We start from the raw sequence: 17,040 nt of genomic DNA, 5'->3' as shown, positions 1-17,040 counted from the left end.
TTAAAATTGTTGCAAGAATGAAAAATCAAGACTTGAAAATTAAATTGATTAAATTACTAGTATGAAATTTTGATAAGTATTAAATTACCATCAGTTTTTCTTCCTTTTTTCTTTTCTTCATATCATGATCTACATCAGGGGACCGGGATCGAAATTTTTCTCTATCATTTGGTGAAATAGAATTCCTCTGCAAATTAAAATGATAATAAATTAACAGTAAAATAAAAAGTTCAAAATCCATATTTCCTCTAATTCAAAAACAAATTATATTTTAAAAACAGTTTACACTTTCAAGTTTCATTCGAAGTTGAAAGAACTTCATAAATAACACCAAAAATATTTTTGATATTTTTATTCATTACATGGGTGTTGTAATTTTCATAATATAACTGTCGTAAGTTTGTAACAGTTATTCACAGGGTTGCAAACTTTCTATGCTTTTTGTAAAAATTTATTCAAGTAGTACCTAAGTTTGTTTCAATGCATTATTTTGTATTCATTTGAACTTATTTTGTATTCCCTTGAGCTTATTTTCCACACCACACATAAATGATTTACAAGTTCAAATGCAACACTACTTTGCTCTAGCTCTTTGGGGTAAGGCTTTTAAAATGTTGGCAAAATTACAAAAACATCTGAAAACTTAGGTTATTAAATGATATGCACAAAGCGTAGTAGTTCGCAGGCCTTTATTCACGAAATTTCGGCATTATCTGAGCTCATAAAAACTAGCAAAAATTAAGAATTTCTCATTGATTTTAATTCAGTATCATTCCCTTAGGTGAAAAAATCTCGCCAAATTGGCGATTATTAAAAAGTTTAATGATAATTTAAATATTTAAGATAGTTGCCTGTTCTAAAACCCATATATTTCTTTACAGCCTAATAGTTTAAAATTATAGCCTAGGTTTGATTTTAAGTCACTTAAAAAACTGTAACGTAACGCACGACAGGTAGATATTGCGAGATGAAATTTTTACTCGATCCCCTAAGACATCTCTCTATCCTGGCAAGTAGCAAATGTTGGAGAAGTAAAGTATATCACGGGACGTAGAAGAGAAAAGAGGAGGGTAAAGATGAAAGACTTCATCTTTCTTTTCCTCTGGTTTCTGTCATTAATCTCCAGAGATGCTCAGAGAACACTTCAGAGACTTCATTAATGCTTAAGCATCTGCAGATTCCAATATTCCTCAAGAGCTACTGCATCTACTTCGGTGGAGAGTGAGGTAAAAGGGTTCCTTTGATTTCGGGTGCTGCAAGATATGCCCCCCACTCCTCTCTCTAAAATAATGAGATTGCCATTGTGATAGATGTGTGTGAGATTCGTAGTTATAGGTTAGATTTCGTGGTAACAAGGGAGGAAAAAAAAATTAAGAGAAATTTCAGCACATACAAATAGTGGTCTAACGAATCTTTTGAACAATACCTAGTTTGATTTTACTGTTCGTATCTAAAATTAGAAACAAATTTGAAGATTTTGAGAGAAGTTAAACATTAAAAGTGATGACAGACATTTTAACAGTTAAAAATTTGGTTTTAAGTTAATTCAGTTATAAATCTGAATTTGAAACTTATTTTCTATTTATTTATTTTATATTTTTATCAAATAAATTAAGATTCGAATGTTCCGCTTTTTGTTTCGATTTGTGATAAAAATTACGATTGATTCAAGTTATATTTATCACTAGTTATTTGATCATCACTAGAAATCTAGACTAGTTACAATCACCAAGAAAAAGATATCGTATTCTTCAAATACTGAATTTGGTGCTTTCTTTATTATTATTTAAAAGTAATTTTAAAAATAAAAAACATTAACACCGCTTTTAAGTTTTTATAAGTAAATCAGTATTTAATTGTTTAAGCCCTGTTTTAATGACAGTTTAGAATTGATGCAAGTAACGGTATTAAAGGAAAATGATCATTGTATCGCAATTTTTGGTTATGCCAAACTTCATATTTATTTATTTAGAAATTTGTTTCCATCCATAAGATGAATTAGGCATTTCCCATAATAATTCTTTCCTAAAAATCTTGGATCGGTGCGGTTCATCACAATAAAATGCTCGATAACGGTATCCAGAAAAAACAGTCGTTATATCGAATATATTTTATAACATTTGTTACGTAATATTCCCTATAATGATCAATAAAGAGGTACAGGCAAAATGATTATTAAATTGATTTTGGACTGATTTATCAATCAGTAAAAAATATTAACTCATTACGTTGTTTTTTCCAGTAATCAAAAGGGCGTGTTTTTAAAACTCATAGCTTCGTTTTTTAAAAAAAAATTATAATAATACATAAAAAAAAAACCTGAAATAATTTTAAACTGAAAGGCATATAAAAGGGGTTAACAAAGAGGGTTAAACCCTGGTAGGAAAATAATCCCTTCGTTCTCCCTTCCAAAGAAGGATGGTATAATAGGGTGCAGCAGTGCATGCATAAAACGATTATGAAGTGCTAAGGATGGTTGCGACAACAGCTGCTATTTCTTTATGGGTGAAATCCATCCCATTCATCAGGAAGTGCTGATTCAGACCTTCTTTTTTTTAAAAAAACACTTTCAAATTAAATCAGTCAGTTTCGAACCGTTGAAAAGAATCATAAATGCGATTTTAATTTTAAAAGATTCCTGGTTTTTACGCCAAAATAATGTTTTTTTTTAAGTGTAACACAAGTTTTTTTCTTCCTTTTAATGAATCACATTAGCTTTTAATTTCAAAATAAAAACTATAACTACCAGAAATGCAAAATTGGAATTTCTTATAATGATTACATAGTTACTTTGATATCTAGCTAAAATTAGCAGTCTATCATACTAATTAACACTCCAAAACTAGGTATACTATCATTCAAAACGGATTTTGAAAACAGCCCAGTGATACCTGATAAACCAGACAAGGTAGCACAGCAGAATCTGATAAACAAAGCAAGCACAGCAAAGTGTTAACGACGTAGTCCCTCACCACTACTCCATAGCCCGTGGAAATGCATTTTACCTTGATTTGCCCCTCCCAGGCACAATGATTTTTGTTGTTCTGTTCTTTCATCTTAATTTTTATTTTCACTCTGCTACTGAGCTTTTCTAGTTTTGTTTCATACCAGTATATTTTATTTTCCGCTGGTAACTTTTCAATTTATATTTCAAATCACTTTTTCTTCTATTTCACATCTGGCAAGTCTTGAAAATGGGCTCCTATTTTTAAGCGCTTCAAACATGGTGACTGTTATTTCCAATCTATACATTATTGAAGCAAATGAAGTTTTTCAAGTAATACCTAATCATATCAAAAGAGTTTATATATATATATATATATACATATAAAAAAAGGGGGGAAACGAATCCCAGCGATGGTGGTCGATACGAATTGCGCACCTGGCTCACTCCGACCACAGTGCTGACGTAAAATATATTCAATGGTAGATAAATCATAGTTTAGAGTCCCCTTGCCATCAGAATAACCATGGGATGTTTTCGTGGTTTTCCTCACCATGTTACGCAAATGAAGGTTAGTTCCCTCAAAATGTTCTCCACCAAGGCACAATTTATCCTAATACTTGATTCTGGAGTTCCATTGTCTTCTGCATTGGGTTCAAAATTACAAGGCTACGACGTTGAGCATTGGTAGCAGAAAACTCAAAATTTGGTTATCTTTTCAACGACGGTTACAATATAAAATTAAAAAAAAAAAAAAAAAAAAAAGATTTAAAAGTTTAAAAAAAAATTTGAAAATATAATACTTTTATTTGGTGTAATTTGCAACAAATTTGCCAATTTTATTTCCTAACAACTATACCTTTTTTTAAAATTCCAAAATCAAAAAAATAAAATTCCATTCTTAACATAAGGAAGGGACATAAATTCTTTCTCACGCCCTACTCAAAATCCCCTTCCAAAAAAATGAAAAGGTTATTTCTCTTCAGCATCAGACAGATCTCCTTCAAAAACTCAAAAGAAAAACGACACATATATACATTTGAGAGGTCAGGAGGAGGGGTGTGGGTTGAGTTTAGAAAGAAAGAAGAAAAAAAATTCGGGGCGTGTGCCTTTTAAAAAGGGAGATCAAGTATCTGAGCTATCTAAAGCTCACATCTCCTCCACCAACTGTTGCTACACACTTCAATGCTTTCAATCCTCCATCTGGAGGCCAGTATATGGTAAACATTAACATTACACTATCGTTTTCGAAAAGAAAAAGGGGGGACTACAACGACCCCTCTTTAAAAACAAAGAAGGTGCTTTCAGCAGCACTTCCGGGGAGGCGAACAGACATGAAGGAAATACTTTTTTTTATTTGCTAAAAAGATACACACACATCTATCAGCAGGGTTAGGAAAGAATGATAAGTGTAAATAATACCATACTGCTAGAATAACACCAAATTGGAATTAGAGGGGTGGGAAAGACAAATTAAAAAAAAAAAAAAATTAAAAAAAACAGGAGGTGTATCCAAATTTTTCAACAAAAAAACAAGCTCCTTTTAAGCACTCAAAAATATTTTTTAAACACTTTAACAAAATACAAAATAATTTTCAAAGACTTTGGATGATAAAATAACTGGTCTCTGACAAATAATTAGTTTTCTTGATTAATAGAAAACCATAAAAAGATCGAGATATTTTTCGGTTCGATTTCAGAGGGTGGAAAATGAAGCCTGGATTTGAGAATAGCTTGCAAAATACAGCATCTGGAGTTGCACATGAGAGTGCAATAATCTAATACGTACTAGGCGAAAATCGACACGGTAAAGAAAAAATTATCGATTAGGAAAAGGGAAAATTAAGCACTTTTTAAAAACAGCCAATGAAAAAAGAACCTTTTTAAGGGCTTTTAAAAACAAAAATCGAAAATAAGCACCTTTAAATACTTTTTAAAAATGATACGCACCATGAAAAAAGAACAAAATTTAATATATTATGAATATGCTATTTTCATAATTGCTGAGTGAATTTGCAACTGTTATTCATGACTGTTAATCTCATGTTTTTTTTGTTCTTTTTTTTTGTTTAAAGAAAAAAAAAACTACAAATATTTTAAAATTATTATTTTTCTTAAATTCTTTCACATCCATTCCATAATAATTAATAATAATAGTAATAAGTGAAGGTCTAATTTATATAGTGATTCAACTCCACCTGTTTAAAAATAGAGTTAAGACTCACTTTCATGTTTATTAAAGTAATTTTCTATTATTTTAAAAGTGGTACACTTCCAGTGTGTTTGGCCTTAGGCCGGGTTTAAAATATGTTATTTTCATTACTGATGCGAGTTTGTAACAGTTATTCATGACTGTAAGGTCAGGTTTAACCTATCTTTAGTTAGAGCCATGTGAAAGAAAGCCACAATTTTGTAAAAATAAAGTGATCTTTTGTAAAGTGAAGTATTGTAAAAATAAGCGAAAAATAAAGTGACCCAAATCTTTTGAATTTCAGTCAACAATATTAGAGGAAAGATAAATTGAGGATGAAAAATCTTAAAAAATTTCTTGCCAAATATTTTGCAAATTATATTATATATTATTTATCTAATTATGTGAGTTATCACACATTTTACATTTTAAATTTGCATAATTATAAAATACTCATTGTATGCATAGATGACAAACTAGTTTTGGTTATTTGGTGTTAAATTAGGTTTCGGAATTCTTACCCACAGAAATATAATTAAAAAAAAGTTGGGAACTACGAGTAATGATAACTGCAGAAACGACGTCCAAACACTGACATAACAATTAAAAAAGCATTAATTTCACGGTCATAAAGGCTTGATAAAATATTTAAAAATAATCCAGATAAAATACTCTAAACTGCAAAAGAACAAACTTAAGAGGAATGAGCTGGACTTATTTAGATGAGCATCTTCGCTCTCCTATCCCCCCCCCCCCCGCAGAATAGCATAATCGTGAGGCCATCATTTTCACAAGAAGAGAAAGAAGAAAACTTTCGAAAGTGCCCCGTTAGAATGTTAAACGAATTAGGAATTGCGATTTAAGCCGACTATAAAGGAGACGCCCCGGAGGCTATCTACAACTTCGAGATCGGAGGAGGGCGGCGAAGGTGGATCATCGATTAATCGCCAACATGGTGGGTCGCTGAATCGATGGGCGAAGGGCGCTAGGAGGGGGGGGGGGTACACGGGGCGGTAGCATGAATGATTCCAAGAGAGAGGCGTGCTTTAACACACTTAGAGAGCTTTAGCGCGGAACGCAGTCACGAAATCCAGTCATTAGCGAGAGAGTCGGTAAAAGGAGTAATCTTGGGGCGGCGGCAGGGGGTGGAAGAGGGCTCACCTCACGCTTTATTCTACCTCTCGCCGCCCCGGCATGCACACAGCTCTAACAACGAGCAGGGAATGGCATTCCATTATTTCCATTCAGTAGAAACTAGAAAGACACTGTTTTTGGGATTTACCACGCAAAACTAGATTATGTGCAGGGAAGAGGTTAGAAAGGGCGGGAGGAATATTCGACCCCCGCACCAACTTTAGAAATGATGTGCGGGAGCCCCGGCGGTAATCGCTTTTCGGGCCAGTCAAATGAATATTTTACATAAATGGGGCTTTTTCTCTATGGTGGTTTCTCTCATATAGCAAATGAGAGCGATCACATATGTGAATGTGGAGTAAAACGAATTTGAGCTTCTAATATGTTCGAAGCTCCATACAGAATGGAACAGAAAATTATTCATTTTGGAACATCGATTTAAATAAGCTGAGGTTGTTTAAATATGAACTCGAACTTCATAAACTGTGTTATGGTTATTTTATAATTAAAAATAATCTCAAAAAGAAAGACATATAGAAATACACAAGTTGTAAATAAAAAACACTCATAGTTTCTAAGAAAATCATACAATACGGAAATGCAGAATGAAATTAAGTTTCTCTTTAACAATAAAAATAAAGAACATTAGATATGAGTTAGAAAAAAATTGACCCAGTTTAAAACTTCATAAAACATCAAAGATGAAAAAATATGTACGGGTCTATTTTACAACTAATATAAGAAAAAAAAATACGCACAATAGGTTTGTCTTATTTGCAGGATTACAGGTAGTCATAATTTTGCTCAGTTCGAAAATATACGAAATTTATTTCTTGAATTACAGTACGAAATTACATTTGCATAAATTTTTTTTAAATAACAAATATCACCGTCAATTTACACCTTTTCTGCACACAAATATTTAAAAGTATAACAAATTAACTTCTCCCTTCAAAGAATATTTAGTTTCATTTTCAGATTATATTCTTGTTAATATGGACTCTATTACTATTCCTATTAATGTATAGATTCTATTCCTATTAATGTAATGCAAATACCTTCCTTTTATCGTATATTTTATTTGTGCCATATAATTATTTCAGTTATGCACGTGCACATTTAATAATTTTGTATTGATCTGTTAAGCACGCACTCGTGAAAATTTGATTTTTATGAAGATAATTTTAATTATTGTTAATTTAAGTTGTCTTAAATGAGGAAAATTTACGTAAGTAAAATAAAAACGTCAAAGAAATAGCTCGCTTAATAGAATTACCAATTGAAAGAAACATTTTTTTTCTCGAAGGGACTAATCTAATAATAAAAACAAAAACTATAGTATTTCTTTTTTCCATTGGTCTACGTTTAAAGCATCCAAATATTAGACAAGACGTCCGTCAAGCCGAATACAAGACTAATGTGTCCGTAAATTTCGTCCCCTTTAAAAACTTAACGCGCACGATAAAAAAAAAAAAAATAGTATGTATTTCTTCTTTAAGTCAAACACTAAAATAATGACCAAGTAAATTTAAAAGTTATCAAATATATATATATATATATATATATATATATATATATATATATATATATAAATATATATATAAAGAATCTAAACGAATTAAAATTAACCTCCTAATATTAAATTCAAAAAATAAATTCCGAAAGTAAAATAAAATACATATATAAATAACCTTAAATGTTAAAATTTATTACGCTAATATAAACTCTATAAAAACAAAAAAATTAAACTGAAAATCGACAATAATCATCCTTTACACACACCAGTTCTCAACCCCAACAAGAGAATGAGCCCCTATAAAGCATGAAAAGAACTTTTCCTATTCCGCCCATTTTGACAGAAGCCCTAAACAAATGCCCCATGCAACAGAAGAGCCCTGCCATCAACCCACTTTCTATCCCCCTTTTCCTGATGCAAATGAGGACTCTGAATTATTCATGGGCCATCTGGTGGCTTCAATACAATAACCGTACCACGTGGTCAATCAATTACCTATTGAACCTGTCACCTGATCAATTACGAATTGAACACCCACCGCAGCTGATGTGCTATCTGCTGAAGATATACAAATATATATTTATATGCGGGAAATATTACAAAAGGGGATTTTTAATACAGAGATAGGAAAGGCAATAAAAAAAATTTGAAATATGGATGTTAAAAATGTCAAATGCGGGATGTTTCATTATGAAAATTTGGGTTTTAAATAAGATAGTTAAATTTTTCAATAGTTCACAAAACATTTTACAATTAAAATATTTTTGTTCAATTTTCATAATTTTGACTTTAGAATACTCGCATATGTATGAATTAAAAATTTTTTTAATTGTTTTATATAATAAAAAAACAGGGCTTTAATTCAGGTACTTATTTACAAATTTCAATTTTGATGTATTTGATTTTGAAAATTTGGGATTTAAATAAGATAGTTATACTTTTAGAATAGACAATAATAGTTCAGTTACTCTACAGTTTAGAATATATTTTTCATTTAAAATATTAGTTAATTTTTCTAATGGTACCTGAATAAAAAATTAGTGCTATCTAACTTAGAGAGATTTTTGGATAAATTATATTATTTTCGGTTAAATTAATAAAGATGGCACACATTAAAAAAAAGGGTCGGCCTAACAGTAAAGCTATGTTTAACAAACTTAGTATGATTTAAAAATCAGTTTCTAAATCTAATCAAAACATAATAAATAGACCTTTAAATATTAAATTTTTCGGTTTCAAATGAACAGTTAAAAGTTAACATTTTCAAACCTAATAAATAATTCATTAAACCAACCATGCATTCAGTAAAAATTAGATATTCTTACCGATGACAAAAAGATTGAATTTAAAACAATTAGAACTTAGATTACATAAAGCTTTCAAAGACAAGTGATATTTCTTTTCACCGAAACATTAAGCTTTTCCTGTCGTTTGCTTCTTTTTTATTTCAGTGAAAACGATATCAATCTGGATTACAATCTTCCTACAATTAGTCAAACGATCCACACAAGAAAAGCAAACGATAAAAAGACAAAAGGAAACTCATTAAAAGGATCAGTTGAATAACGCTTTCAATGACAACGAAAAGAAAGGAAGAAAAGAACGACGAGTTTGAGGATCCTAATCTGAGTTATTTTTTCTTTTCTATAACCCTTTCTTAACTCTTAATTCACGTACATCAAATTTAGGAGATGTTTAAATAACATCAACAAAGATAGGAGCGACAAATAATTTGAAATGATTCACTAGTGAAGGAAGCAGGGAGGTAAAAAAATAAAGAAGAAATAAAAACGCCTCAAAAATTGGGAGTCGAAAATCCTGTTACAGTAGTTAATGATTCAACACCTCCTGGCCACAGCCATTCATTTTGCTTTCCCAGATCTCCCCCTCCTTCCCCTACGATCGAGACAGATTCAATGACGTGTCCAAGAAATGGGGGGAAAGGAAAACGTACCACGTGGTACACAAAATTCTTCACTATTTTGCTATTGGTGGTAGAAAGAGTAGGTGAAAAAAAATGAGGGGATGACTACTAACTGCAATTGGATTATTATTTAGTGCTTGATTAGATAGAAAATTATAGGACAAATTTTATTGAATTCTGGTGGAGTCGCGCATTCTTGAGACTCGTTATCAAAATAATTAATCTAATATAATTAAGTCGTTTTATCAAAAACAGAAAAAAAAATACCGTTGATCACCTAAAAATTTACTACTTGATAAAAAACAAATTTATGAATCGCTTTCATAATTTTTGAAGTTTGCACAAATACATCAGCGTTGCAAATTTAAAAACAGATTTTTTTTTTTGTTAGGTATGCTGTTTATATGTTTAGTTAAAGTTATGTAACTTTTTTTTTTGTCTTATTTTACAGCCGCATTTCGAACGATATATAATAATTTAATTTAAACAAACAAATAGCAATCACCCCCATTTCGGCTTTCACACCTTGATTATAACAGATGATCATGATTACAACACAAAGGAAAGAACTGAAAAGGTTTGAAATAGTCTATCAATCAATCTATATAATAATCAATCAATCGATAATGCTATGTATGTTCAATTGTATGATAATGTATGTTCAAATGGCTTATTTTATTTATTTTTTTACATAAATATATATTCTAATAAATATGTTATTTTAATGTACCCATCAGGCATAAAAAGCGTTAATGTTTTAAATAGTTATGCTTATATGAATATGTTAATTAAATATAAGTACTTCAATTGAGAAAATTCAAACATTTCAATCAGTACCTCCCTTCGTCAGGAAATCTCCAACTCACCCCGCTGAATTTTGTGTACCACGTGGTACACCTCCTCAGTCTTTTATTAAAGCAGAACTCTGTATATATTAACAGCTGATACTTAGCAAATGTTCTCTAATTTGTCTCATAACACGTTGCATTTTGACCGTTCAAATAAATTGGCAAAATGTCCTTGATTATGTCATGCTCACAACCCAACCGTGACACATGGCGTGACATACTGTTTGACATGATATACACCTTCACTTTTTACCTTCTGGTAAAAAGTGAAGGTGAATATTAAACAAATAACCTCAAAGGAAATTAATTTCTGCAAATAAATATATCCGTAAATTTTAGTTTAATTAGATTCTCAGAACATCATAACCTAATAAATAATAATCGATTATTTATTTATTATTTTTTTGCAATCTTTGAAAGTTGCGAAAATTTTAAAATTAAAGTGAGAAGTAAAATAAATCAAGTATAATTTTTTTATTTATTAAAATTTTAACAAGTATGGCAATTGAATTAATTTTAAATCATTTTTTCTTTAAAGCAATTTTAAAAATAAAATTTCTGAGGCTTGTTCTATTTTTTTTAATAGTATAAATAAATATACAAAAAAAAATTGCAAAAGGTGCACGTTCGGTGAGTTAAAAATAATCAATCAACACTTTAAAAATAAAAAATAAAAATTTAAATTAGAAAATAAATATATATATATAATATTTAATCGGCACGATATGAATTTTATAACAAAACCATTGTTAGTAAAAAATAAAAAGAAGAGTTCAAGTTCATGTATGCAATGTTTTATGGCAAGAATATTTCTAGAATTGGGTAATATCACTTGAAATCACTTTTTATCACTTTTTAACTATCTCGTTAAAGATATCTTGCAATATATAGTCACAAACCACTATGCAAACATTCACTTACGATAACTATCATATACACCTAATTGTCAACAACAATAAAGCCTTCATCATAATAAGCAACAAGCATCAAATGCGATATCACGAATATTATTTACGATAACAATTATCACATACAACAATATCGTACGAATTAATTTGTAACAATAATTATCAAACACGATATTTTCGAAAGAGTAGATAAATTTAGTTGTTAAATAACGAAAATGTTGACCAAAACAAAAATATTGTAAATAAGACAAGTAATTAAATAAATAATGAATCTATTAATAATTTTAGTTGTTAAATAATTATTGTATTTATTTAACAAGGTGGGTAGCCAGATTTTCCAACAAAAAATAAGCACCTTTTAAGAACTTTTTTAAGAACTCAAAAAATATTTTTAATTACTATCCAAAAAAAAAAAAAATAATAAATAAATAAATAAATCATTATTAGGATCTGTGCAGTAATAAATTTTTTTTCTTCTTTCGTTTAAAATTCTTAATTTCCAAACATAAAATCAATAAAATTCAAAAACTTTACATTATCATGCTGAAATAACTAGTTTCTGATAAATATTGCTGAGAAAATTGTGAAAAATCATATATACATTTTTTGTAATTTAGAACGACACTCGACATGGCAAAGAAGAAAAAAATCTTTTTTCAGAAGATAGAAAATGATGCACTTTTTTCAAACCCCTAATAAAAAAAGCACCTTTAAACACCTTTTAAAAACGCTACACACCCTTTTTAGTGTAATATATTAATAACTGAAAATTAGTACTAGCAAAAGATTGCAAAATAGTAGTGTAAGCATTTCATATATTATAATGGAAAATACCACGGTGAAGTATTGATATTATCTGACGATATATCACGATATCAAATACTGGTTAAGACTAGTTTAACCCTTTGCTCACGGTGCACCATCACATGTGGTCCATATGTTATACCATCACATGTGGTCCATATGTTGTACCTGCCGTAAGCAAAAGGTTAATTTTCAATACCTGAAAATCAACTAACATTTAAATATTTCAAAGACATACCAGAGGGAACATTAAAAAAAAAAAGAAACTATCAATAAAAGAAGGGTTCAGCCTAATTGTAGGGGGTGGGGGAGGTCACTTTAATTTAGAAAAAAAAAGCACAGGTAGAAATCAAGCACCCTGACCCGAATGGGGAAAGTTGTAGAGATACGCATAAAAGGTTAAAACCAAATCGTGACCAACCACTTTTTATGAAAAGAATATACAGTTGGAATAAGCAGGGGGAAATGTACACTTTCATCCAAAGTGCGGAGAACAAGCTATTAAATAGCAAATCTGGAATTATAGAGCTCCATCCCCTTTCCCCCCCGGGGTGATCTCCCCATACCATCATGGTGAGATTTTATGAGTCGAGATAACGAATCCAACTCTTCACGAAGCGGGCCATCAGTTCCGCTCGACCAGCCCCTCACCCAATGAGTTAATGACACGACCGGGGCCACCACTGCGCCCCGCCGCCCCTCAGGCGGGAACCCCCCCCCCCCTCTCAGAAAGAAAGCAAGGGAGCCGTTAAAAATTGTCTTCTGCTAACAACTTCCTTTGGATCCGCAGAGGATTGGATCAAAGCTAATGAGGATCAAAAGGTGGTGAAGCCGCAAATTGGAGAATGAATAAAAGGGGGGGGGGGTTAGGGGGGCTATTAGAAGAAAAGGTGTAACTTTTCTTTTAGTGCCCCCCATCAACTTTTTTTTTCCTTCTGTAAGATCAAAGGCACTGCGCCAACGTGACAGCATGAAACAAAGTAACAATGGTCTTTGTTTGTTTGAGGTTATGCTATCTTTTGAGTTGAATTCCTTTTTTCGAAAAGGGTGTTATTACGTGGACTTTCAAACTTGATTTGGATTAAGACAGCTTGCAAAACAAAATAGCTCGGGAGTGTTAAAAATGCTTAGCGATCGACTTTAATTGCAAGTTAACACAATGCAGTTTGACAGTTTTGGAGATCTTGATTGACACGGTTGAATGGGTAATTTCAAAGTGATCCGAAGCAATGGGTTGATAAAATTATTAAGATTGTTGTAAAAGGAAAGCGGCTCCCACGTTTATAGTACTCATTAGTGTGTCACATGAAATTCTTGCAAACAAAATAAAAAAAAGTATAGGCATCATAACTTTATCAACGTCTAAAGAGATTTCACGCTAATTTTTTTCCTCTCAAATCTTAACACTAATATTTTTAATGACATAAAGTACTGATTAAATTAAAGACAGACCAATTATTAATAGTCTTCATACTACAAAACTTGTGCCGAAATTCAAATATTCTTATGGTTGTTTCAATACAAATCGCAATGCCATGAAGTTATATTTTTTTTAAACCAACACTTCTAATTTTTATTATGTTTGGTTATTCAAATAATAAGGCTGTTTTTCGAAGGATCCGTTGTAACATGAAATTTAATTATGCTTCTTAGCGAATAATATGCTATTTTTATAACTGCTGTGAGTTTGCAACAGTTACTCCTCATGACTGTTAGGTCAAGTTTAGTCCATCTAAAGCAAGTGCTGTCTATGCTTATTTTGAAAATGGTGCAAAACGTTAATATGGAGAAAAGCCATAATTTAGTGAAAATGAAAAGCGTTTGTGGTCTTATCTTTTAATATTTAAAAAATTAAACCAATGCTGCATTATTGAGGCTCATAAAAAAGTGCAAAAACTGAGAATAAGGTAAGTGATTTTGATAATTTTCATCTAGATGGGAAAATGTCGCCAGGTTGGCGAATTTTGAAAAAGTTTAATAACTTTTAAAATATTTAAGTTACAAAATATTAAGTCCGTTCAAAACCCCAAATAATTCTTCAAGGCAAAATTATATATATAGTTTAAACTTCTCGCATTGCTTCAAGTGTAAGGCACTTAAACTATGGCTTTTTATTTTCCTTGGCGACAAAGCTTCGAAAAACAGCGTAAGCAATGATGTCGTGCAATTCAAATAACAAACAAAGATGAAATTTGCTCTAAACGCTTTTTTTTTTTATTTTTTTTATTTCAATAGCAAAATAGAATAGACAGTAGTGTCTTTGGGTTGTTAATTGAAACATATTCTAAGTGTACTGTTTAATATTAGGTAAATTTAAAAAAAATAATTACGGTCCCTCTAGAATTATGCTATCAGATTCTGGAATTTTTGTTAACTATACAAACCTTAATCTACAAACATTAATAAGCTTTAAGCATTTTTTGTCATTAACAATTATTTGATATTAAAAAAACAAAACTTTTTTCTCTTATCTGATTAATATTAATATATTAGATAATATTTATATTAATAATAAAAAAATTTAAACTTAAAAAAACTTTATGAAGTAACATACAAATAACAATTAAAATTTGGTAAATCCGATCTTGCTTTTTTGTTTTTATTTAAAGTGCAAAATTAAGTATATTAATACAATACATTAGATTACGCAACCTAAAAATTATTCTGAATTGTGAGGGTGAAAAACCCCAGCATGCTCATCTGTCCTAGCATTTATCACGTGGGTTATCATGGGTGAATCAGAAAGAAATATCGCCCTCCAATACCCTTAAGAACTGCCCTTTCCACACAATACTCAAAATCCAGAAGGGCGTGATTGCTTCTGGGGGAACCTCAACGGGGGGCTCTCACCCCTAAATATGATTTTCTAATACTTCTTTGAAAATAATACTCTCCCTCCCAAAACGCCACACATTTCAAATCAGAACAGAGGGGGGATAGAAAAAAATCACAAAAGATTTTTAGTTGGCGCTGTGGGATGCACACATCGATTCTTGGCGTACATAATGCTTTTAACATGGTTCAAAACAGGTGGTATGTGAAGTTCTGGGGGTGAAGAGTGGCCAAGTTTCCCTTTTTCTGTTCTGTTCCTGAACTAGAAAAATAAAGTGTTTATCATAAGAAAAGAAGAAAAAAAATTGTGTTTTGAAAATTCGCAAAAAGTTTGCACTGCAATCAACACTGTTGCAAACTGCAATACGATCATTGAAAAACATCTTCACGGTGGGCTAAAAAAATCATCTAGAAGTTTCTGGTGCAATCAAAAACTGTTACCTACTGGATTCTCAATGGATAGGTATCCATTGGGAGGTGGATGTGAGGATTTGATTTCTCAATGGATATATAACCATTGAGAAATCACTTCAATTATGCCTAGTTTTTGCAGTGCTTGCAATATTGTTAAAAACTACAATATACCCATTGAAAAACCATTGCAATACGACCATTGAAAAACAACTTCATTGACGGCTAAATTTTGACCTGATTTAAAAATTATCCAGAAGTTTCTGATGAAATCAACAGCTGTTGCCTACTGAAATATATCCCTAGAGAAATTACTTTAAATATGCTTCATTTTTGCAGTGTTTGACTCCCCCCCCCCCCACTGAATTTACAACAATATTGCTACATACTACAATATACCCATTGAGAAATCATTGCACTAAACGTTAATTTCGGTTGTGATTTGAAAGTTACTACTGGTGTCAACGTTACCGTTAAGCACTGCAATGTTCCCATCAAAAATCACTTTAATGACGCTTAATTTTTGTTGCCCTTTGAAAATTTCCAAGTTTCGACTGCTCTCAACAGTACTGTTACATACTATTCTCAACTATACTGTTATACCAGTTGCGAAATTACATACTACAATATAACCATTGAAAAATCACTTGAATGACGGCAACATTTTTTTGCGATTTAAAACCTCTCTAGAAGTTTCAGATCCAATTAACAACTGTTACCTACTGCAATATACCCATTGAGAAATCACTTAAATTATGCTTAATTCTTGTTTTGCTTTACAAAATGTCCAAAAAAAAATCTACAACAGTCAACAACATTGTAACATACTACAATATATTCCTCGAGAAATCATTGCAGTAACCGTTAATTTTTGCTGTGATTTGAACATATAATTTTTGTTGCGCTTGGAAAATGTCGAAAAAGTTCTTACTGCCTTCAACAATACTGTTACATATTGTAATATACCAGTTGAGAGGCGTAGTGGGTTCAGGGGATAGAGCGTTCGCCTTCAAATGAGATGAACCGGGTTCGAATCCCAGCGATAACTGGTCGATACGAACTCCGCATCCGGCTTGCACCGACCACAGTGCTGACGTGAAATATCCTCAGTGGTAGGCGGATCATGGGTTAGAGTCCGTTTGCCGTCAGACTAACCATTGGAGGTTTTCCTCACCATGTAACGCAAATGAGGGTTAGTTTCATCAAAAAGTCCTCCACGAAGGTAAATTTCTACCAATACTTGATCTAGAAGTTACCTTTTTTTCTGGATTGGTTTCAAAATTACAAGGCTACGGAGTTGAAGAGCAGCAGTCTTAAATTCAAAATTGGGTCGGCTGTTCAACGACGGTTATAAAATATTGCAGTTGAGAAATCATTCTATGAAGACTACCAATCAATATGAATTTAACCGCGACATGCCCATTTTAGAGCTCGAATGTTACAGAATATAACATCGTATCAATAATAGCCCAAGTATAGGCTAGAAAACTATATGGGAAACGACGCGGATTGTGAAGAACCTACTGAG

General features: G+C 31.4%; 1 protein-coding gene across 13 annotated transcripts in view; it reads right to left on the bottom strand.

The window, feature by feature from the left end:
• LOC107445501 (transducin-like enhancer protein 4) overlaps window positions 1–17,040 on the bottom strand; it is a 171,298-nt gene that overhangs the window by 18,691 nt on the left and 135,567 nt on the right. For all 13 annotated transcript variants that reach the window (XM_043042564.3, XM_043042565.3, XM_043042561.3 and 10 more), the window contains one exon: window positions 89–187. In XM_043042564.3, coding sequence (XP_042898498.1) covers window positions 89–187 — 99 coding nt within the window. The remainder of the gene's footprint in view (window positions 1–88; window positions 188–17,040) is intronic.

Source organism: Parasteatoda tepidariorum, chromosome 7 (genome assembly GCF_982258835.1).
Source record: "Parasteatoda tepidariorum strain Cologne lab strain chromosome 7, Ptep-v5.0, whole genome shotgun sequence".
Classification (NCBI taxonomy): domain Eukaryota; kingdom Metazoa; phylum Arthropoda; class Arachnida; order Araneae; family Theridiidae; genus Parasteatoda; species Parasteatoda tepidariorum.
This window is presented reverse-complemented; position numbering and strand designations above follow the sequence as displayed.